The sequence below is a fragment of the Propithecus coquereli genome, unplaced genomic scaffold, assembly GCF_000956105.1.
Source record: "Propithecus coquereli isolate 6110/MARCELLA unplaced genomic scaffold, Pcoq_1.0 Scaffold44, whole genome shotgun sequence".
NCBI classification, from domain to species: Eukaryota; Metazoa; Chordata; class Mammalia; order Primates; family Indriidae; genus Propithecus; species Propithecus coquereli.
Window position 1 is genome coordinate 3,413,063 of NW_012150174.1, and position 18,735 is coordinate 3,431,797.

General features: G+C 34.4%; 1 protein-coding gene across 5 annotated transcripts in view; it reads left to right on the forward strand.

Moving 5' to 3' along the window:
* SOX6 (SRY (sex determining region Y)-box 6) overlaps positions 1-18,735 on the forward strand; it is a 551,939-nt gene that overhangs the window by 147,728 nt on the left and 385,476 nt on the right. For all 5 annotated transcript variants that reach the window (XM_012654369.1, XM_012654370.1, XM_012654368.1 and 2 more), the window contains one exon: positions 13,523-13,730. In XM_012654369.1, the coding sequence (XP_012509823.1) occupies positions 13,523-13,730 (208 nt within the window). The remainder of the gene's footprint in view (positions 1-13,522; positions 13,731-18,735) is intronic.

The following is an 18,735-nucleotide window of genomic DNA, read 5'->3' on the forward strand; positions in this document are numbered from 1 at the left end:
AGGCATGCACCACTATGTCCGGCTAATTTTTTCTCTATATATATTTTTAGTTGTCCAGATAATTTCTTTCTATTTTTAGTAGAGACAGGGGTTTCGCTCTTGCTCAGGCTGGTCTAGAACTCCGGACCTTGAGTGATCCATCCGCCTCGGCCTCCCAGAGTGCTAGGATTACAGGCGTGAGCCACCGCGCCAGGGAGATTGTTTTTTTTAAATAAGCCTTTTGTCAAAATTGGTCAGTGTTAATGGAAGCTGATCTCAGGACACCAATAATTTTCTGATTAAAGTAGAATTCTATAAGCATTTTTCAGTTTATAGGTAGTTCTGATTAATGTACACTTCTTCTATAGAATTCCTTCTTGCAATTCCTTCTTGCCTGACTTCTGGGTACATCACTATAATGAAATATGATGACATTAATGATGAAATCTGTGCATCTTTATAATGCTTCTGAGCAACATATTATAGAAAGTAATGTATATACTATATAGCATGCAGTCATTTACATGACTAATTTGAACTTTTCATGATTAAAATGTGTTATGAATCTCAGGGTCCTTCTAGATCAGCAGGAATAAGATGCTGATAACTGTGATAGGCAGCATATTGCTTTGGGAAGAGGAAGCCAGGACTGTGTTTGCACTCCTTGAGATCTTTCTTTAATTTGGGGAGGGTTGCTTTCCATAATGGCAACTTTAACATAGTGAATCCTGCTTGCACTATTCATTTGAAGAAGAGATTGAAAGGGCTGTCTCTGATTATTGAGTCAAACCACCTGCATCAAGCAGGAAAGACCCTACTCTGTTCCCTCCACAAACATATCTAATCTTTCTTGAACACCTCTAATGAATGTGCCTTAATTACCTTGATATGCAAATTATCCCACTGTTTGTTCTCTGCAATAAAAAGTTTTCCTTGCTTCCCAAGAGAAATGTAACCTTTTCAAAAGAAGAACAACTTCAAGCTATTATTCCTTTTGTTAATGCAGGTTTCGATGTGATGACATATTTATTTTTTATAATATTAACCTTTTAAGTATTATTTTGGTTTTTACTATATTCCCATGACCCCTAGGCATTGTTTTTCTAGGTGATGCAAATTGAGTTCAATAACATATCTTTGTGTAAACCACAGTCTCAAATCCAAAGTGTAAATTACCAACCTTTGCTAATAAAATTTTACAATCTGTTTGAAATTAGAAATGAATATTTATGCATTTCATTTATCTTCTTTGTATTTTATTAGCACCCTAGAAAATGGGAAAACTTATTTGATAAAATAATTGGAAATTATTTTGTAAACTTTTGCTTTCATTATAATTTTACTCCGATTTGTTTCCACTCCCAGTGTACTGAGAGTACCTTGAATACAATATTCTCAAACTCCTCTAACTTCTGAGAGGAAATGTGCCTTCATTCAAGCACAGATAGATTATGGTAGTAAAATAGAAGAGATTCATTTACTTAGAAAAAAAATTAGAATGTTTTCATGACAGTTACTTTTATTTAAGAACTTTTTGGTCAGTTCCAACAGTAAGTTATAGTTTTATATGAGCACTGAGTTAGCCAGGAACAAACTGATGTAATCCATTTACAAACTGAGAAAATTTTTGCTCTTGAATTCAGACTTAATATTTGGCCTCCAGTTGTATTCATTTATTTTGTACTTGGTGCACTTCTACTAAGGATGCTTCTCTTATTTTTGTTCTCTCACTGATGTATTTTGTATGTAATTTGATTATAGGTTTTTTTTTTGCTTTCTGAAATTGACAGTAAGCTTACAGTTTGACTCTCCTTTTGGCTACTGTTCTTTTAGATGACACAGTAGGTCAAGGAACGAATCTAAGTTTTCCGGTATTTGGAAGTTAAGAAAGAAAGAAATTCATACTTTTTTCCCCTTCTAGAGGGAAAATACGGGCTTTATAATTATAATTGAGTTATCAGTCCAAGGTCGTGTGTTGCCTTCAGTTAGGGGAACGCACAGCTTCCAGATATTGGGAGCATTTGATGGCAGAGTTAGACTTCTTACTTGCTGTTTTGCATTAAACTGGTGACATTTTGTGCCTGGTTTCTCTTTTCCTAGAAATGCAAATGCAGATAGATAGATAGATTGGTGGAAGAATGGATGGATGGCTAGGTAGTTGTTTCATAAGCAACATAGCCTCTGAGGAATCATTTTTAGTCTTGTACTTGTTCTAGTAATAACTTAAACCAGAGAGCGGGAGATTTTATTTACATTTTTCTGAATTACAAAGAGTTTCTCGTTAAGCCCATCATATGAATTTGGCATATTAGAAGGAAATTCAAAGGTTCTTGTAGTGAATCCTCAAAATTGGGAAATTTACTAGGCTAGATCTAGTGAAGAGAGGAGATTGTTGAGCTCATAGAGTGGCCCTAAAGGCTCAGTATATATGACATATAACGCAATCTGTTCTCTCATCTCTCTTCCTTGGCCAAACTTGGCCTTGAAAGGACATCACTCTTAACAGAGTAGCAACTCTATTAAGGAATAAATGGATTTGACAAACCTTGATGTGCTCTGATACTTTTTTTTTTTAGGATATTATGGGAGTACAAACATTTTGGTTATCTGGAATATGTTTGCCTCGCCCAAGCCAGGGCTACAAACATGTCCTTCCCCAATATAGTGAACTCTCCTTCCTTTAGTTGTGGGTTTACCCCTCCCACCCCCAAACTCGACTGGCACCCACTGAGTATTACTACCATGCGAACACCTTAGTGTTGATCAGTTAGTACCAATTTGATGGTGAGTACATGTGGTGCATGTTTTTCCATCCTTGTTATACCTCACTTTGAAGGATGGGGTCAATCTCTATCCAGGATAATATAAGAGGTGCCTGTTCGCCATTGTTTTTTGAATTTCTCAGTATTCCATGATATACATATACCACATTTTATTAATCCTCTCATGTATGGATGGACACTTGGGTCTTTCCACATCTTTGCAATTGTGAATTGTGCTGCTGTAAACATTCAAGTGCAGATGTCTTTATTATAGATGTCTATTTTTCCTTTGGATAGATGCCTAGTAGTGGGATTGCTGGATAAAATGATATTTCTATTTTTAGCTCTTTGAGGTATCTCCAAATGACTTTCCACAGGGGTTGTACTAATTTGCAATCCCACCAGCAGTATAAGAGTGTTCCAGTCTCTCCACATCCACACCAGCATTTGTTGTTTTGGGACTTTTTGATAAAGGCCATTCTCACTGGAGTTAGGTGATATCTCATAGTAGTTTTGATTTGCATTTCCCTAATGATTAGAGATGTTGAGCACTTTTTATATGTTTGCTGGCCATTAGTCTGTCTTCTTTTATAAGGTTCATGTTCTTTGTCCATTTATTGATGGGGTTGTTTGATTTTTTTCTTGTTGATTTTCTTAAGTTCTCTATATAGATTCTTGTTATTAGCCCTTTATCAATTGTGTGGAAAGCAAATATTTTCTCCCGTTCTGTAGGTTGTCTGTTTGCTCTAATGATAGTTTCTTTGGCTGTGCAGAAGCTTTTTAATTTGATCAGGTCCCATTTGTTTATTTTTATTGCTGCTGTGATTGCTTTGGGGGTCTTCTTCATAAATAAATTGTTCGCCTAGGCTGATATCTAAAAGAGTATTCCCAACATTTTCCTCTGGAATTCTTAAGACTTTAAGTCTGTTATTCATTGTGAGTTGATTTTTGTGAGAGGTGAGAGGTGGGGATCCAGTTTCAATATTCTGCATATGGATATCCAGTTTTCCCAGCACTACTTACTGAATAGAGATTCTTTTCCCCAATGTATATTTTTGTTTGCTTTGCTGAAGATTAGATGACAATATGAGAATGGTTTTATACCTGGGATCTCCGTCCTATTCTGAAGGTCTATATCTCTGTTCTTGTGCCAGTACCATGCTGTTTTGGTTACTATAGCCTTATAGTAAAATTTGAAGTCTGGCAGATTGATGCCTCCTAATTTGTTCTTTTTGCTTAAGATTGCTTTGGCTATATGAGGTCTTCCTTGGTTTCAGACAAAGCGTAGAATTATTTTTTTCTAAATCTGTAAAGAATGATGGTGGTATTTTGACAGGGATTGCATTAATTCTCTAGACCAGTTTAGGTAGAATGGACATTTTAGCAATACTGATTCTACCAATCCATGAGCATGGTAGGGATTTCCATTTGTTTACATCTTTTACAACTTTTTTTTCAGTGTTTCGTAGTTCTCCCTATATATTGTCTTTCACCTCCTTCATTAGATATATACCTAAATATTTAATTTTCTTTGATGCTATTATGAAAGGTGCTATGTCTTTGATTTGATTTTTGGCTTGACTCTTATTGGCGTATATGAATGCCACTGATTTGCGTGCATTAGTTTTGTATCTGAGACTTTACTGAATTCATTTATCAATTCCAGGAGTCTCTTGGTTGAGTCCTTGGGATTTTCTAGATATTATAGCATATCATCAGCAAAGAATAAGAGTTTGACCTCTAAACCTACAGCCAATATGATACTGAATGGGGAAAAATTGAAAGCATTCCCACTTAGAACTGGAACCAGACAAGGTTGCCCACTATCTCCACTTGTATTCGACATAGTGCTGGAAGTCCTTGCCAAAGCAATCAGACAAGAGAGGGGAATTAAGGGTGTCTGAAAGAGGGCAGAAGAGGTCAAACTCTCACTCTGATACTTTTTAATGTTGAGATTTGTGAGGTATGGAGAACATACCCTGAGTTTGTTTCATCTAAAGCATACTGGTTGCTTCGCTGAGTATGAAAACAACAACAGCAACAACAAAAAACAGTTATCTTTATAAGTTCATCTCTATCTCTCAAATGAGGAAGAAAACAACTCTAAGGGAGGAGAGCATGAGAAAGATTGACTTGATGCTAGAGTAAGTAGTTACCTCTTAGGAAAAGCTCTATGGAATCATTTGAGACTCTCCATGAATAGAAACTTACTCTATGCTGGAGATGCTGGACAAATTGTTATAAAATCAACTTCTATAAAATCACTTCCTTTATTCCTCAATGCATTATAGTCAAAAAAGCCCATTCTTTTTATTCAGTGGAAATATTTTTCCCAGGGTACTTAGAGGGAGCATAAGTTAGAGGAAAGGATGTTATTTCACAGAAAGCGTATGTTCATTTCTGCCACTAACTTGCTGTGTGACCTTAGGGAAGTCACTTTATATTTCCTGACTTTAATTTCTGCATCTCAAAAATGAAAGATTTGAACTATAATCACCAAGTCTCTTGCCACTACTAACTTTCTTGGTTTCAAGGTTAAAATTATCTTACCAATTTGGCCTAGTATTGTTTAGGTTGAGTATCATATATATTGTAGTTTCAGTAGTAATGAATTTCCAGATGAAAGTATCTGCCTATGGTTGGTAGGCACATGAATCAGCCAATAACTGAACCCTGATAGAATGTGCTTGCCTGCCTTAAAACTTTTACTACTGTTCCACTACCAAAAAGCTGTGAAGTATTCTCATCTATGAGGCTGTATGCCCCATGGCTTTAAATCTTTAAAATGTGTTATCTCTAAGGCAGTGATAGTGTGCCTTAATTCTTGTTGTTCAGACAACATTGAGTACATGCAGTTCAGGGTGCTTCTCTGTGTGAGAGGGAAAAAAATTGGAATGAACTTGGGGGAGATTAATCAGAATGGCTGGATCATGTTTTATGAAAAAGAATTGAAGGAAACAGGGATATTTTCCCTAGAAAAAGGGAAAATAGAAGAGAATTGTATTAGCTGTGTATAATTATTGAAAGGGCTACCATTCTGAATGTTTCCATGGGATAGAACTATAGGTTTAAATAGGTTTTATATTCCCATAAAGAAGAATTTTTGACACCCTCCAAAGTTGGAATAGATTACTTTGGGAGGTGCAATAAATCCTCTATCAGTGAAGGTGTTTAAGGAGAGGCCAAAAAGTCACTTGTCTGGGATATTGTAACAGTCACCACCACTACCACCACTACCATTTAACGAGCACTTAAATATATAACAAGCACTGTTCTAAGTGTTTTATTTTTATTAATTCATTCAATTCTCATAACAACCCTATGAAGTAAGTTCTTTACTGCTATTATTATTGCTCCCATTTTACAGACAAGGAAATTAAGGCAAACAGAGGTTAACTAACTTGTCTGAGTATATATGGGAGGAAGGTGGAAAAGCTGGGGTTGAAACTAGAAAATCTTGCCTCGAGAGCCTGTACTTTATTAACTACTTTATTATTCCACCTTTTCTTGAATAGGGGATTCAAGCACTAGATGGGGTTGAATAATTGGAGTTTTAAGGACCTTGAAATCTTGAGATTATGATTTTGTATGTGGGCTGATGTGTAGATAATGCAAAGCTTTTCTATGTGTTTGTCTTGACAGTTTTGGGGATTTTTTTCTGTATTTACTCTGTTTACTATATTTACTTCCATTTATTAAATATGATAATGAGATCATTTATAAAAGTTTTAGGTTTTGTTTTTTTCTGTGGATTAAAGTAACATTTTTAAAACAACAGTTTTCTCTTTTTAGGCTTTAGGAATCGTGACACTAGCAAATGTTAGTAACAAATCTATTTTATGACATATTCATGAATAATTTTATTATTATTAAACAGTATAGTAATAGTGATAAGTGGCATATGTTATTTCAACTTTGAGAATGATATATAAACATAATATATTCTTACAACTGTTAGTTTTAATAAAAGAAGAAAGAATATACTTGGTTTCATTATTAGAGCAAATGATACTTTTCTCACAAATAATCTGTTGGCAATTAGAACCAAATTTAGCATTTTCATTAGAGTAAGCTTCTTTAACCCAATACTTTTGCATAAAATATGTCACATTAGAGAGAAACATGCTTTTACCTCTGAGAAAGAACCTATAAATGTTAGCAATTTAGTCTTCAGTATTAAAAAGGTTAGATTTCCTTTGTTAAGAAGAAGTTATTGGATCCTAGATTAGGTAAATCTTTTCTGTCAGTCAGTCAGTTACAGTATAGTAGAAGGTCTCTTCTATAGCACAGTTGGCAGATAGTTTTTGATTCATCAAAAAAAAAGTTGTTTAAAGTGGGGATCAGAAAAAGCAGTACATATATAGTACATAAGTTAATATAATGTATTAAATATGTTTGTATATATGCAACTCACATAATATAACTTGAACACTTAATTGAAACTTGCAACATATCAATGAAGTGCATACCAAGGAGGATGGTATATAGTGGTGGGAGCCATCTGTCCTGGCAGAGAAGATTGATCAATGACATGGTTGAGTTGCCAGTCCATGGTGATTTAAAACACAATCAACTTTTAATTGGTTTTGCTGTTATTTTTAACTTCTGTAAAAACATTTCATCCCCTTAATTCTGTCCAAAGACTGCTAGGAACATACTCATAGTTGAACAAATTGGGTTTATTACCCATTTTAGTGAGGGAGAATACATACCATAGGGAACCACGAGTGTTAGATTGAAGCTATTTTAGGATTTGGGCTTTCTCTGGGTGATTTTGGGTAGGGTCAAAGGAAACAGAAGTTTTCTGTGGATTGAGTGCTGTCAGAAATCAGGAACAAATCAGTAAACCTCATCTATAGGGAGGGTAGACTAGAGTGAGAATAAAGCTGTAATTGTAGAAGATACAGTTAAAATGGAAAACAAAACAAAACTGACAACATACAATGCAGTAAGACTGAATACATTTAATTCAGTCGTGCTGGTGGGTGTAGGAAAGGATATAAGAATAATATTCCGTCCCTACAATTATATTGGGCAACAGGTAGGGAAATTGATTCTTGCAGCTGCTTAGGCCATTTCCCAGTCATTTCTCCCAACTGCAATGACTTTAACCAGAATGTGAATTTCAACTCCATTACATAGGTAAGATTACATTCCTGACTTATGCTCTCCCACTCTCAATTCCTGGCACGTTATCTGATTTTGCAACCCTAGCCCATTGCTCTCCTCTGCTTTCAGTATGGCTGCTCATCCACATTCCTTGTCTAGGTGTGGTTGGCAGCCCAGCTGAATCAGAGCACTAGAGTGTTATAGCTGCTCCTGGACAGAGTGGAGATAATCCGTATGCAGATAGGATAAGTGAGAATCAATAGTATTCCTAGAAAAAGCAAATTACAAATGCTGTTTCCTGGAGATTTATGAGGAACCAGATATTAGGGAATTAGTTTGGGATGAACATTGATAATGAAGAAAGTAATATAGTTTAGTATTTATTATTCTACTTAGATGAACGAGTATGAATAAAAACCTGAAAATGATGAAAGTTACTATCATGAATGTATTTTCAGAATTGAAAATTGAAACAAAGGACAATTGAACAAAGGACATTTGAATTTAATATTAAGAGTAGCTATCATTTATTGAGTACTTATGTGCTAGGCACTGTACTAAGTGCTTTATACATGATTAATTTCTCATAGCAACTATTTGAGGAGATAATTATAACTCTATCCTTTGAAAAGGCAGAGTCTAACTCCCATTGCCTTGTCCATGGGCAAGTCTTGGTGACTCAATATTGAATAGAATGCAACGACAGTTAAACAGTGTGATTTCCCAGGCTAGTTTAGAAATAGTGATACAGCTTTCATCTGGCTGCTTCTGGAACATGCATCTTTGGAGACCTGAGCCATCAGGTAAGAAGTTCAGCTATCCTGAAACCAACATGCTGGAGAGAAAAGACCATGCAAAGAGATCACACAGAGATAGAGGAGGATGTTCAAGAAAACCTAGCTATTCCAGCCCAGAGCTCTTAAAGTGTACTTGTACTGGCATCACATCTGAGTCCATTGTGAGCTACTGACTTAACTGCAACCTCATGAAAGACCTTGAGACAGAACTCCCAGGCAGATGCTCCCAAATCCCTCCTCACGGAAACCATTAAGGATAATAAATGATTATTGTTGTGTTAAACACTTTGTTTTGAGGTGATTTTTTTTTTATATAACAGTAGGTAAATAATACAAGTTACCTCTTGGTAATTCTTAGATTAAAGTTAATAACAAAGTGTAATTTCTGCCTCAAAAGTAGATAAATCTCCTCTCTGAGAATAGAAGGAAACAAAAAGATTTAGAAGATAATTGTGACTGAAATTATGGCATCTTTTACTGTTAAGAGTGCTTGTTTGTTGTAGGCCCGTGGAATAGAAAAATCATTGGATTTGGTGTCAGAAGACCTGCCTTTAGATTTTTGCTCTGACAGTTATACCTGTGTGACATGGGGGAAACAACTTAACCTTGCTGAGTGTTGGTTTTCTTCCTGATGAAAGTGAAGATACAGAACTTGGTATTTAGTTGCTGGTGACATATTTTTAGAATGACATTTATAGACTGGAGTGTGTCAAAGGAGGGTAACAGAGGATCTGGAAATCATGTCACATGAGAAATGGGTGTAGTAAATGGAGGAGTGTTACTTAGAAAAATAATTTTAATTTGATTCCTTCCTTAAGATATTTGAACAATTCTAATATTGAAGAGGAAATAGATTTTGTGTATCTTTTGAGGGCAAACAGGAAACAGTATGTTGTAATCCTAGGTGTCTTAGTGTATTAATGCTGCTGCAACAAAATACGACAAACTGGGTAATTTGTAAATGACAGAAATTTATTTCTCACAATGTTATATGCTGAGAAGTCCAAGATCAAGGCACCGGCAGGTTTGGTGTCTCGTGGGTGAGGGCCCAGTCTCTGCTTCCAAGATGATGCCTTGTTACTCTATCCTCCGGAGCGGACCTACAAGCTATGTCCTCACATGGTGGAAGGGCTGAAGGGCAAAAGGGCCTAGCTATTTGCTCCCAGCCCTTTTATAAGATTACTAATCCCATTCATGAGGGCTTACAATTTAGTCATCTCCTAAAAGCCCTACCTCTTAATATTGTCACATTAAGTGTTAGGTTTTGATATATGAATTTTGGGGGACACATACATTTAGACCATAGTAATAAGGATCTAGATTTTATCTTATACAAAGATTCCTTTTTAAATAATTAGATTCATTAGAAAATATTATTTGAGATCCTTCAACTGTAGAAATGCCAAGGAAAGCAAGTTTGGTTATGTTTTCTGGGTTTGGTACACTGACTTTCTAGTCATCTTCAAGAAGGCCAAACTCTTTTCCTTTAAATTGTTCTTTTTTTCTATTTCCCCCAAGCATCTTCTTATAAAATGACTTTTGTTTTTCTTTATTACATAGGTAATATGTTTATGGAGAATGAATTAGAAAATACAGATAAGCAAAAAAGGAAATAAAAAATTACCAATAGTCTTACCATCATTTAGAAATATAGAAATCACTATAAATATTTTGATATTTATCTTTCCAGTTTGTGTATATATGAGGGGGTCACATATAAAAATTGGTGTTATATTCTAAATACTACAGTATATCTTTTTTTTCATTTTTAATACATCTTTCCTCATGAAAAAATTATTTCTGTGACTTTTCTGGCATTCATATTCAAATGCGAAGATGAAATTTATTTTCTGATTAAAAGTATTATCTATGATAGAACATTTATAAAATATAGAGAACTTCAGAAAGAAAATAAAACTATTATCCCAATACTCAGAGAACCATTAACAATTTGTTGGATATTATGGTCTCTTCTGTACATCATTTTTTTCTTAAAAATGTATGTTGTGTTACCAAACACTAGATCTTCCTATTCCTTTTACCTAACTGTATTTTTGTACCCATCAACCAATCCCTCTCTATCCTCTACCTCCCCGCTAGCCTTCCCAGCCTCTGGTAACCACTGTTTTACTCACTACCTCCGTAAGATCAATTTTTTGAGCTCTCACATATGAGTAAGAATGTGTGACATTTGTCTTTCTGTGCCTGGCTTATTTTACTTAACATAATATCCTCCAGTTTCATCCATATTATTGTAAATGACAGCATTTCATTCTTTTTTATGGCAGAATAATATTCCAGTGTGTGTGTGTGTGTGTGTGTGTGTGTGTGTGTGTGTGTGTGTATAAACCACATTTCCTTTATCCATTCATCTATTGGTGGAAACGATAGATATTCTAGTTCTGCCCATTTGATCATTACATATTGTATGCTTGTATCAAAATATCACATGTACCCAATAAATATGTACTATTACGTTTTCCATAATAATTAAAAATAAGCCATTTTAAAAATGTATGTGGATGTATTTTCACTAACATACTTTTTTACTAACAATACATTATGAATAGTCCCACATTTTATTAAACTCTGCAAAAATATGATTTTAAATAGTATCAAATTTTTCCTTCATATGGATTAAATCATAATGCCCTCAAATAATCCCTACAATTGGGCATGCAGATTGCCTCTAATTATTTATCACTGTAAACAAAACTGTATTTTCGAATGATAGTAACATTGTTTTTAATGGCTGTGTGGTATTCCATTGTGCAGCTATTTTTAATTCCTTAGGTTGAGTAGGTTTTTTTTAATTAAAAACATTTTTTAGGCTATAATGTAAAAATAATTTGCATTTGAAATGAAAGCAAATGAAGCATGATTGATCAAATGCTGATTATTAATTCATAAAATCCTTGGTCAGATATCTAATATGGACTTTACTAAGAGGTCAAAATGACTTTGGCAAATATATCTCTGAGTTTTCATTTGCACAAAGTAGAAAACAAACTGTCCATTCCAAGGAGCCACGTACTAACCATGGCTGGCATCTAAAAGAAGGAGTTCCTCCACATCACTCCACAGAATTTTATAAACATTAAATGAGATAAAACATCTTTCCTAGAGGAAGGAAGGGATTTAGGAGCAAGGTAAAGAGGAGCTCTCTTTCTTGCCCTGCCCCATTTATTTTTTAAGTTTATTTCAGCACAAATATATTGAGCTGCTCTGTTTTAGGTATTTGTGCTAGGAATGGGAATGCAGAAAAGATTAAGATTTAGTTCACAATATACTTTTTTTATTTCAGCATATTATGGGGGTACAGATGTTTAGGTTACGTATGTTGCCTTTGCCCCCCCACCCCCAAGTCCGAGCTTCAAGCGTGTCCATCCCCTAGATGGAGCGCATCGCACTCTCTGTGTATGCATATACCAGTCCCCTCCTCCCCTCCTTCTCTCCCCTGCCTGACATCCAATAAATGTTATTCTTATAAGTTCACAATACTTTTTAACAGCTTTATTGAGATATAGTAAACATACCACACAATTTACCCATTTAATGTATACATTTCAGTGGTTTTTAATGTATTCACAAGTTTCACAATATTTGATTTAGTTTAAGACTCATGAACATTTTTTTACTTCACAATTCCTCTGGTCCAGAAGGGAGAAAAACGTCCTTGGACCTATTCCGAGATCTGCTTCTTCCTTCGGAACAATAGTATATACCATTTATTAACACACCACTTCAGTAGTGTGAGCTCAGCACTGTGCCTACCTGCTTTACAAATATTATCTGAAAATAAGGTTTAGCCCACCTTATATACAATGACAATACCTATAAATACCTAGCATTATTGAGTATAATTATTATATCATTTAATATATGGGGAAACTTACTGCTTTATATTCCATTTTCCTTTTCTCACCCTTTCCCACTAGTTATTAACTATGTAACTTTTGCCTCATGCTTCTTCTCTAGTTCTTGAAGTTTGCTGGTCTTGTTTGTGAAGGGGAGGGATAGAGGAGCAATTAGGATTTTCAAGCTTCTGAAGATAATCACAAAAACTGGATGATTTACTTTACATACTTTTTTGTAGGGAGAAAGAATCCTTGTGCAAACAGATAAGGTGAATGCAAGACCACTGAAAGGATGTGGCCAAATAATACTCACTTCCAACCCTCAGTTCTGATTTAGAGAGATATAAAAACATTTTCTTTCTATAAACTTTTAAGTATTTGTTATTTTCAACCTAAGATTTGCTTTTCCTCCTCAGCTGACGGATCTAACCCTCTTACCACTTAGCTAACTTCTCTGTACTATGAAGTAATTATTGTGCAAATGTTTCTGTAGTAAACTTGTCCTTTTGTTAAAAAAAATACGAGATGAAAAATGTGTTACTGTGTGCTGAAGTATCAGTGGTGAGGATAGGAATAGAAAGAGACTTCCGTAACTTTGGACAGATATATATATAGCTAGAAAAAACCCAATTTTCCCCAAACCCCAGCACAGAAAAATTCAAGTTGGCTAACTTTTTGGCACTGAGTTAGATAATTTATGTAGTTTTTGGTGAACAGTGAACATTACGACAGCTAACTTTTCTACTAGTTCTAAATTAAAGGACAATGATTAAACAGTTTTAATCTGCAATTTCAGGTTAGTTCCTTTGATAATTATTTCTTTAATGTTTAGTATTGTTTAATCGGAATTATATTTTGTATTTGTCCTACCAAGTTAGTTATTACGTTTTATTTTATTTAATGTATTTTATTTGTCCTGCTAAGCATTGTGTACTATCCTTCTGAGTTTCGGCTTTTTCTCCAATGGTATTCAAAGAAACTTGTATTCTAATGGTTTTATTTTATTTTGTTTTTCTAGGAATCAGAGAATAATAAGTTATGCCCCCTATATTCCTTCCGAAATACCTCTACCTCACCACATAAGCCTGACGAAGGGAGTCGGGACCGCGAGATAATGACCAGTGTTACTTTTGGAACCCCAGAACGCCGCAAAGGGAGCCTTGCCGATGTGGTGGACACACTGAAACAGAAGAAGCTTGAGGAAATGACTCGGACTGAACAAGAGGGTATGTGTGGACTTAACTCTTGGGTTTTTTTCTTCTAAAGATTCTAAGCCTTAAAAAAATGAGTGGGATTTCAAGAGCGAGAGAAGTGCATAATTAGCACTAGCTAGGAAAAATTTATTCAGATTGTGATCCATTAGGAGTGTTAAGCAGTTAGCTCCATTTTTCTAAAACTTTGTGTGTTTTATTTGGTTCTTATGATAACAGATCAAGATTTTAAACTGACTGTAAGTTTTACCCCGGGAGAAAAGTAGAAAGGGAATTTTCCTAACTACAACTTTATTTTTTACTTATTCTCTCTTATTTCCTTTTGGTGGATAGTGTTTCTTTATGAAAATATCAAGTGTTTAATAAGCAAAATTTTAAAAAATTATTTCATTTTTGTAAATATCATAAATTTATGAATATTATATCACTTTACTTCCATATGTTATAGAATGGAGTGTCGAGGGCTTCAAATATTGTTAAAGCTAAACATTCAAGGGTAAGTTCTCTGACGTGTAGCATCTGCTGCAACGTCCCACATCTCCCTTCTCTGCTCTGGACAAGAGTCCACTCAGGTTCACCTGGAGCCTAGAAAACAAAAATGAAAGAAGATTCTCTGGTACTATTTTTAAACAAAATAAATCAAGTCTAAGTGATTGTTATATTTATGTATGTGCTTTCATTTTTTATGTACAGATTTTGAGGCCTTAAAATGTAGGGTAGTTAATAGCTCTAGATTTGTTACTAGCATTGTAAGTTAAATTCAGACCTCCCTGTGACACTATAGCGAAATTGAGATTAGATATAAGGGAATTTTTCATGTAACTTAATTTTATTCCTTTAAGGGCTCAAAAGTTTAACGGTATCCAATTAATTTTTGTAGAATTCTTTCTAAAATGTATTGCATGGTTCCCTGTTTTATTAACCATATTACATGGCATACGATGTAAATATTTTTTGATGACTCAGGATCACGATGACGTAGACTAGGAATTCTAATACTTGTTTAACAGTTACGTGACTCCGAGTAAATTCTTCGGTCTCTGTGAGCCACAAAAGTTAAAATTTGGTATGGTACTATTACCTGACTTGGTAACTCAAAAATTTTGAGAATTAACCATAATAATGAATATGAAGTCTTTTATGAACTATAAACTGTGTAAATTTGAGGTGTTGTGATGATTATCATATTATAAATGTCAATTATTTTACTGCACTATAATGTAATGATGCCCCTGGAGATCATTGAGATAATTAGGACCGTTTGACTATATGGTTATTTCTCTACAATTGTGAAACTTTAGAGTTCTTGTGTCTGCTTAATGCATCTGTGTATCTTTTTTGGTGTGTGTATATGTTGGTTTACCCTTCTTAGATATCAGGTTGCAGGCTGTTATTTCTTGCTCAGTTGTAAATAAATTCTAATTTGCTCCTTCCATTCATCTGTAGATTATAAAATTAGGCGATCAAGATATTCTGGACTATATTTAAAGTATGAACAAGTATGTTCTTGATGAGTTGCTGGGAGATTCTGGGTAATATACATTATCTTTAGTGAATATACTTTGTGCTGACTCTTCTGGCTTTTCAGAGACTTTGTTTTCCTCATTCTTGGCTATATTCTGAATAACTGAGGTTTCTAGATCAATCACCTCTGAATAAGTGAGATTGCTAGATTACTTTTAATTGTGATTCATCAAAAGGATGGTTTTAATTCTGTAAGTAAGTGATTTTCAAAATAATTTAGAAAGCTCTTTAATGTAAAAATAAAGAAATCGGTATGTGTTTTTTTCTGGATTACTAGCGAATTTTAAATCATTTTTTCTTGCAAATAATGGTTAGTTTTATATTCTTCCTCTTCATTACTATGTGTTATGGTTGATTTTGTACAAGAGAAACACTTGCAAGGAGTCCTTGATCACTATTTTCCTACTAGCAAATAATTTTTAGACATAGTTTACAGATATTTGATTATTTTTTACAGTACGTATGTTTTAAACATCAGAAATTCAGGCATCTTTAGTGTATATTTCTGTACATAATATATTACATACAAATATGAAGTGATAGCATGCATATCAAATTTACTGATCCCACAAATCTCGGAGGAACAGAATATATACAGGAAACAAAACTCAAAAGGTTTTGAGTTTGACAAACTGGAAATATGAACTGAAAACCAACTGTCAAGGTAAAATTCAATAGATCTTATTATCAAGTTCAGAAATCCAAAATCCCTGGGTATACAAATAATTACTGAAGGAAATATAAATAGCAGCCACATGAATGAAAAAAAGATCTTATGAGTTTTAGGTGACAGAAAGTGCAATGGGGTCAGCATGGTGAATACTGCCAGAAAATTGCCTTTGCTATCTCAATCAGCATTATGAGAAGTACAATATGAAACTTTCAAGAGATGGTAGTCCCACTGAACTCCCTGCTCAATAGAATATATCTAAGTATTTTGGTGAGTTCTGAATTACCACACTTTAATAGGGACTCAAAAGCAATGGGATGTTCTCAGAGAACAATTGACATGATCATAGAGAAAAAATTATATAATAAAAGGAATGACTGAAGGAACTAGTAATATTAACCCTAGAGAAAAGGAGATCAAAGATGACATGATGGGTCTTTAAGGATTAAAGTCACATGGAGGAGGGATTGGGTTTATGCTATCTAGCTTCCTGAGGATAGAATGCAGATCAATGACAAGAAGTTATAAGGAACCAGAATATGGTTGATAAGACCAACTATGTAACAGTCATAGCTGTCTATATGAAATAATCTTCTTTGGAAGGTAATAAATTGTCCATCCTTAGAGGTATGCAGCAATCTCAATTGCCATTTTAATTGGGCTATTGTAGAGGATAGAAGATTGGTCTTTTTCCAATACTAAGACTGTGATTTTTTTATGAACGATATTCTATAGCTCATGGTATATCCTTTTTATGGCCCTAATCAAGAACTATGTAGTATTATGATTAAATTTTCTACATGTTTTTCTTCTTCTGTGCAAGGCACTGTATTTAAACTCTGAAATTCTTAACTTCTTACCTTTTTTTTCTGTGCATCCCTTTGATAGTCTAGTGAAGCCTACAGATCTTATCTTAGAATGGTTTTAAGTGCACAAAGTAAAATACACAGAATTACAGAAAAAATGAATTGTATTAAAATGCTAAATAATTAAAACAATTTGTGATATGGTAGAATGTGCTAGTTTACTAATACATTAAAAACAAGATCTAATGGAGGGCCTAACAATATCGTAATTTTGAAGTAGTGATAAGCATGAAAGATATTTTGAGATATCTACAAGTATAATGTGATATAAAAATATCAATTGTGATACTATTGGTGATGATGTCATAGGTACTACAGATACGCTATGGTTTGTTGCCTGCATCCATAATTTATGGAAATGCAAATTTTCAATTAGAGGTTAGTGAAAAAGAATTTTTTTTCTGTCGAAGTTCACAGACTCCCTGAATTCTATCCATGTCTCTTGGGGTCTGTGGACCTCAGGTTAAGAACCCCTATGCTAGATGACATGGCATACAACCCTAATGAATATAACAATCATCTCTAACTTTAAAGAATTTATATTCTAGTAAGAGATATGACATATACAAAATGAACTCTAATTCAATGTCTAATATATGTTATATGAGAGTTGTATAGGTGAAATGTTAAGATAGTTTACAAGATAGACAAATTGTTCCTGTCTAGGAAGCCGTGGAAAAGTTCTACAGGGAAATGGGTCTTAGCTTGTCTTGGAGAATGAATGGTTTTATATAGATAGAGATGGAGGCGAGAGGCATTTTCAGGCAGAAGGAATAGGCAGAGAGCTTTCAAACAGTCAACAATTCAGGTTCTAACTTAAGATGAAGATGCAAATGGTATATAAGATTGAAAAAGTAGGTTATGTTAAGATCATGGAGGCCCTTTAATTCTTGGCTAAGGAGATTGGACTTTATATTGAAGGTGATGGGGGAGCCACTGACTATTTTTTAGCACAATAAGGTGATGGATTAGAGCTTTCCTTCAGGAAAGTTAATCTGGCAGCACTGTTGACGATGAATGGGAGCAGGGAGAGACATTAAGGAAATTGTTTCAGGCTAGAGATAATGAGGCCCTGAACTAAGGCAGCAGAAATGAGGAAGGAAGAGGGGTGCATATGGAAAAGACATTAGGAAATAGAATTGTTAAGACTTGATGTTTGAGTGTAGAGACCAAGAGAGAGGAATGATTCAAAGGGAGCTCAGAGTTTTTAAACTGTGGGTAAATAGGAGGGTGATGATATGATTAATAATAATAATAATGATGAAAACTGGAGGTAGATGTTTTGGAGATGGAATCAATGAGAATTTCTATTTTTCATCCTGAGTTTGATATCTTGAGTTTGAATCTTTATTTCCATTATCTCCTTGGAGCAATAGAACAGAATAGCATGGGAGAACAGAAATGATAATAGAAAAGGTCATTATAAAAAAAGTATAGGATAAATTTTTTATTCTAAAATAATTATATTCTGGGTCTAAGAAGGTATAACAGCTTCCCCAATATTTGCCTGGCTTTGACCCTTTAAAGTTTCAGGTCCATCTCCTCATTTAGGACATATTTTCTCAGGGGACATTTAAGAGCTTTTAAATGCATTACTCGCCTCTCCCTCACTTGTACTTCATGGTTTGAGGGCCATACTTCGTGATTAGCTGATTGACAAGCCTGTGTGATTGATATAATAAATGATGACCTTTCTTGAATCATTCTTGTTCTGGAGAATATTTTGATTCTTTATCAGACTACATACCTTCCCCCTCATTTGCGCTTGTATGTAGAAACTGATTTATAAAAAGTTTATTATGATCCTTTTAAAAACATTATTTGCATGATGAAACAAAAACTTTCTAGGTAGATGCTTTGATCAACCAAATTATTGTCCAGTGTTTAATCTGCCACTCCTTCAAGAAATACCCTCCCTGAGCATTGATTTGACTAGATTGCTAAATGCTGTTGAACAAAG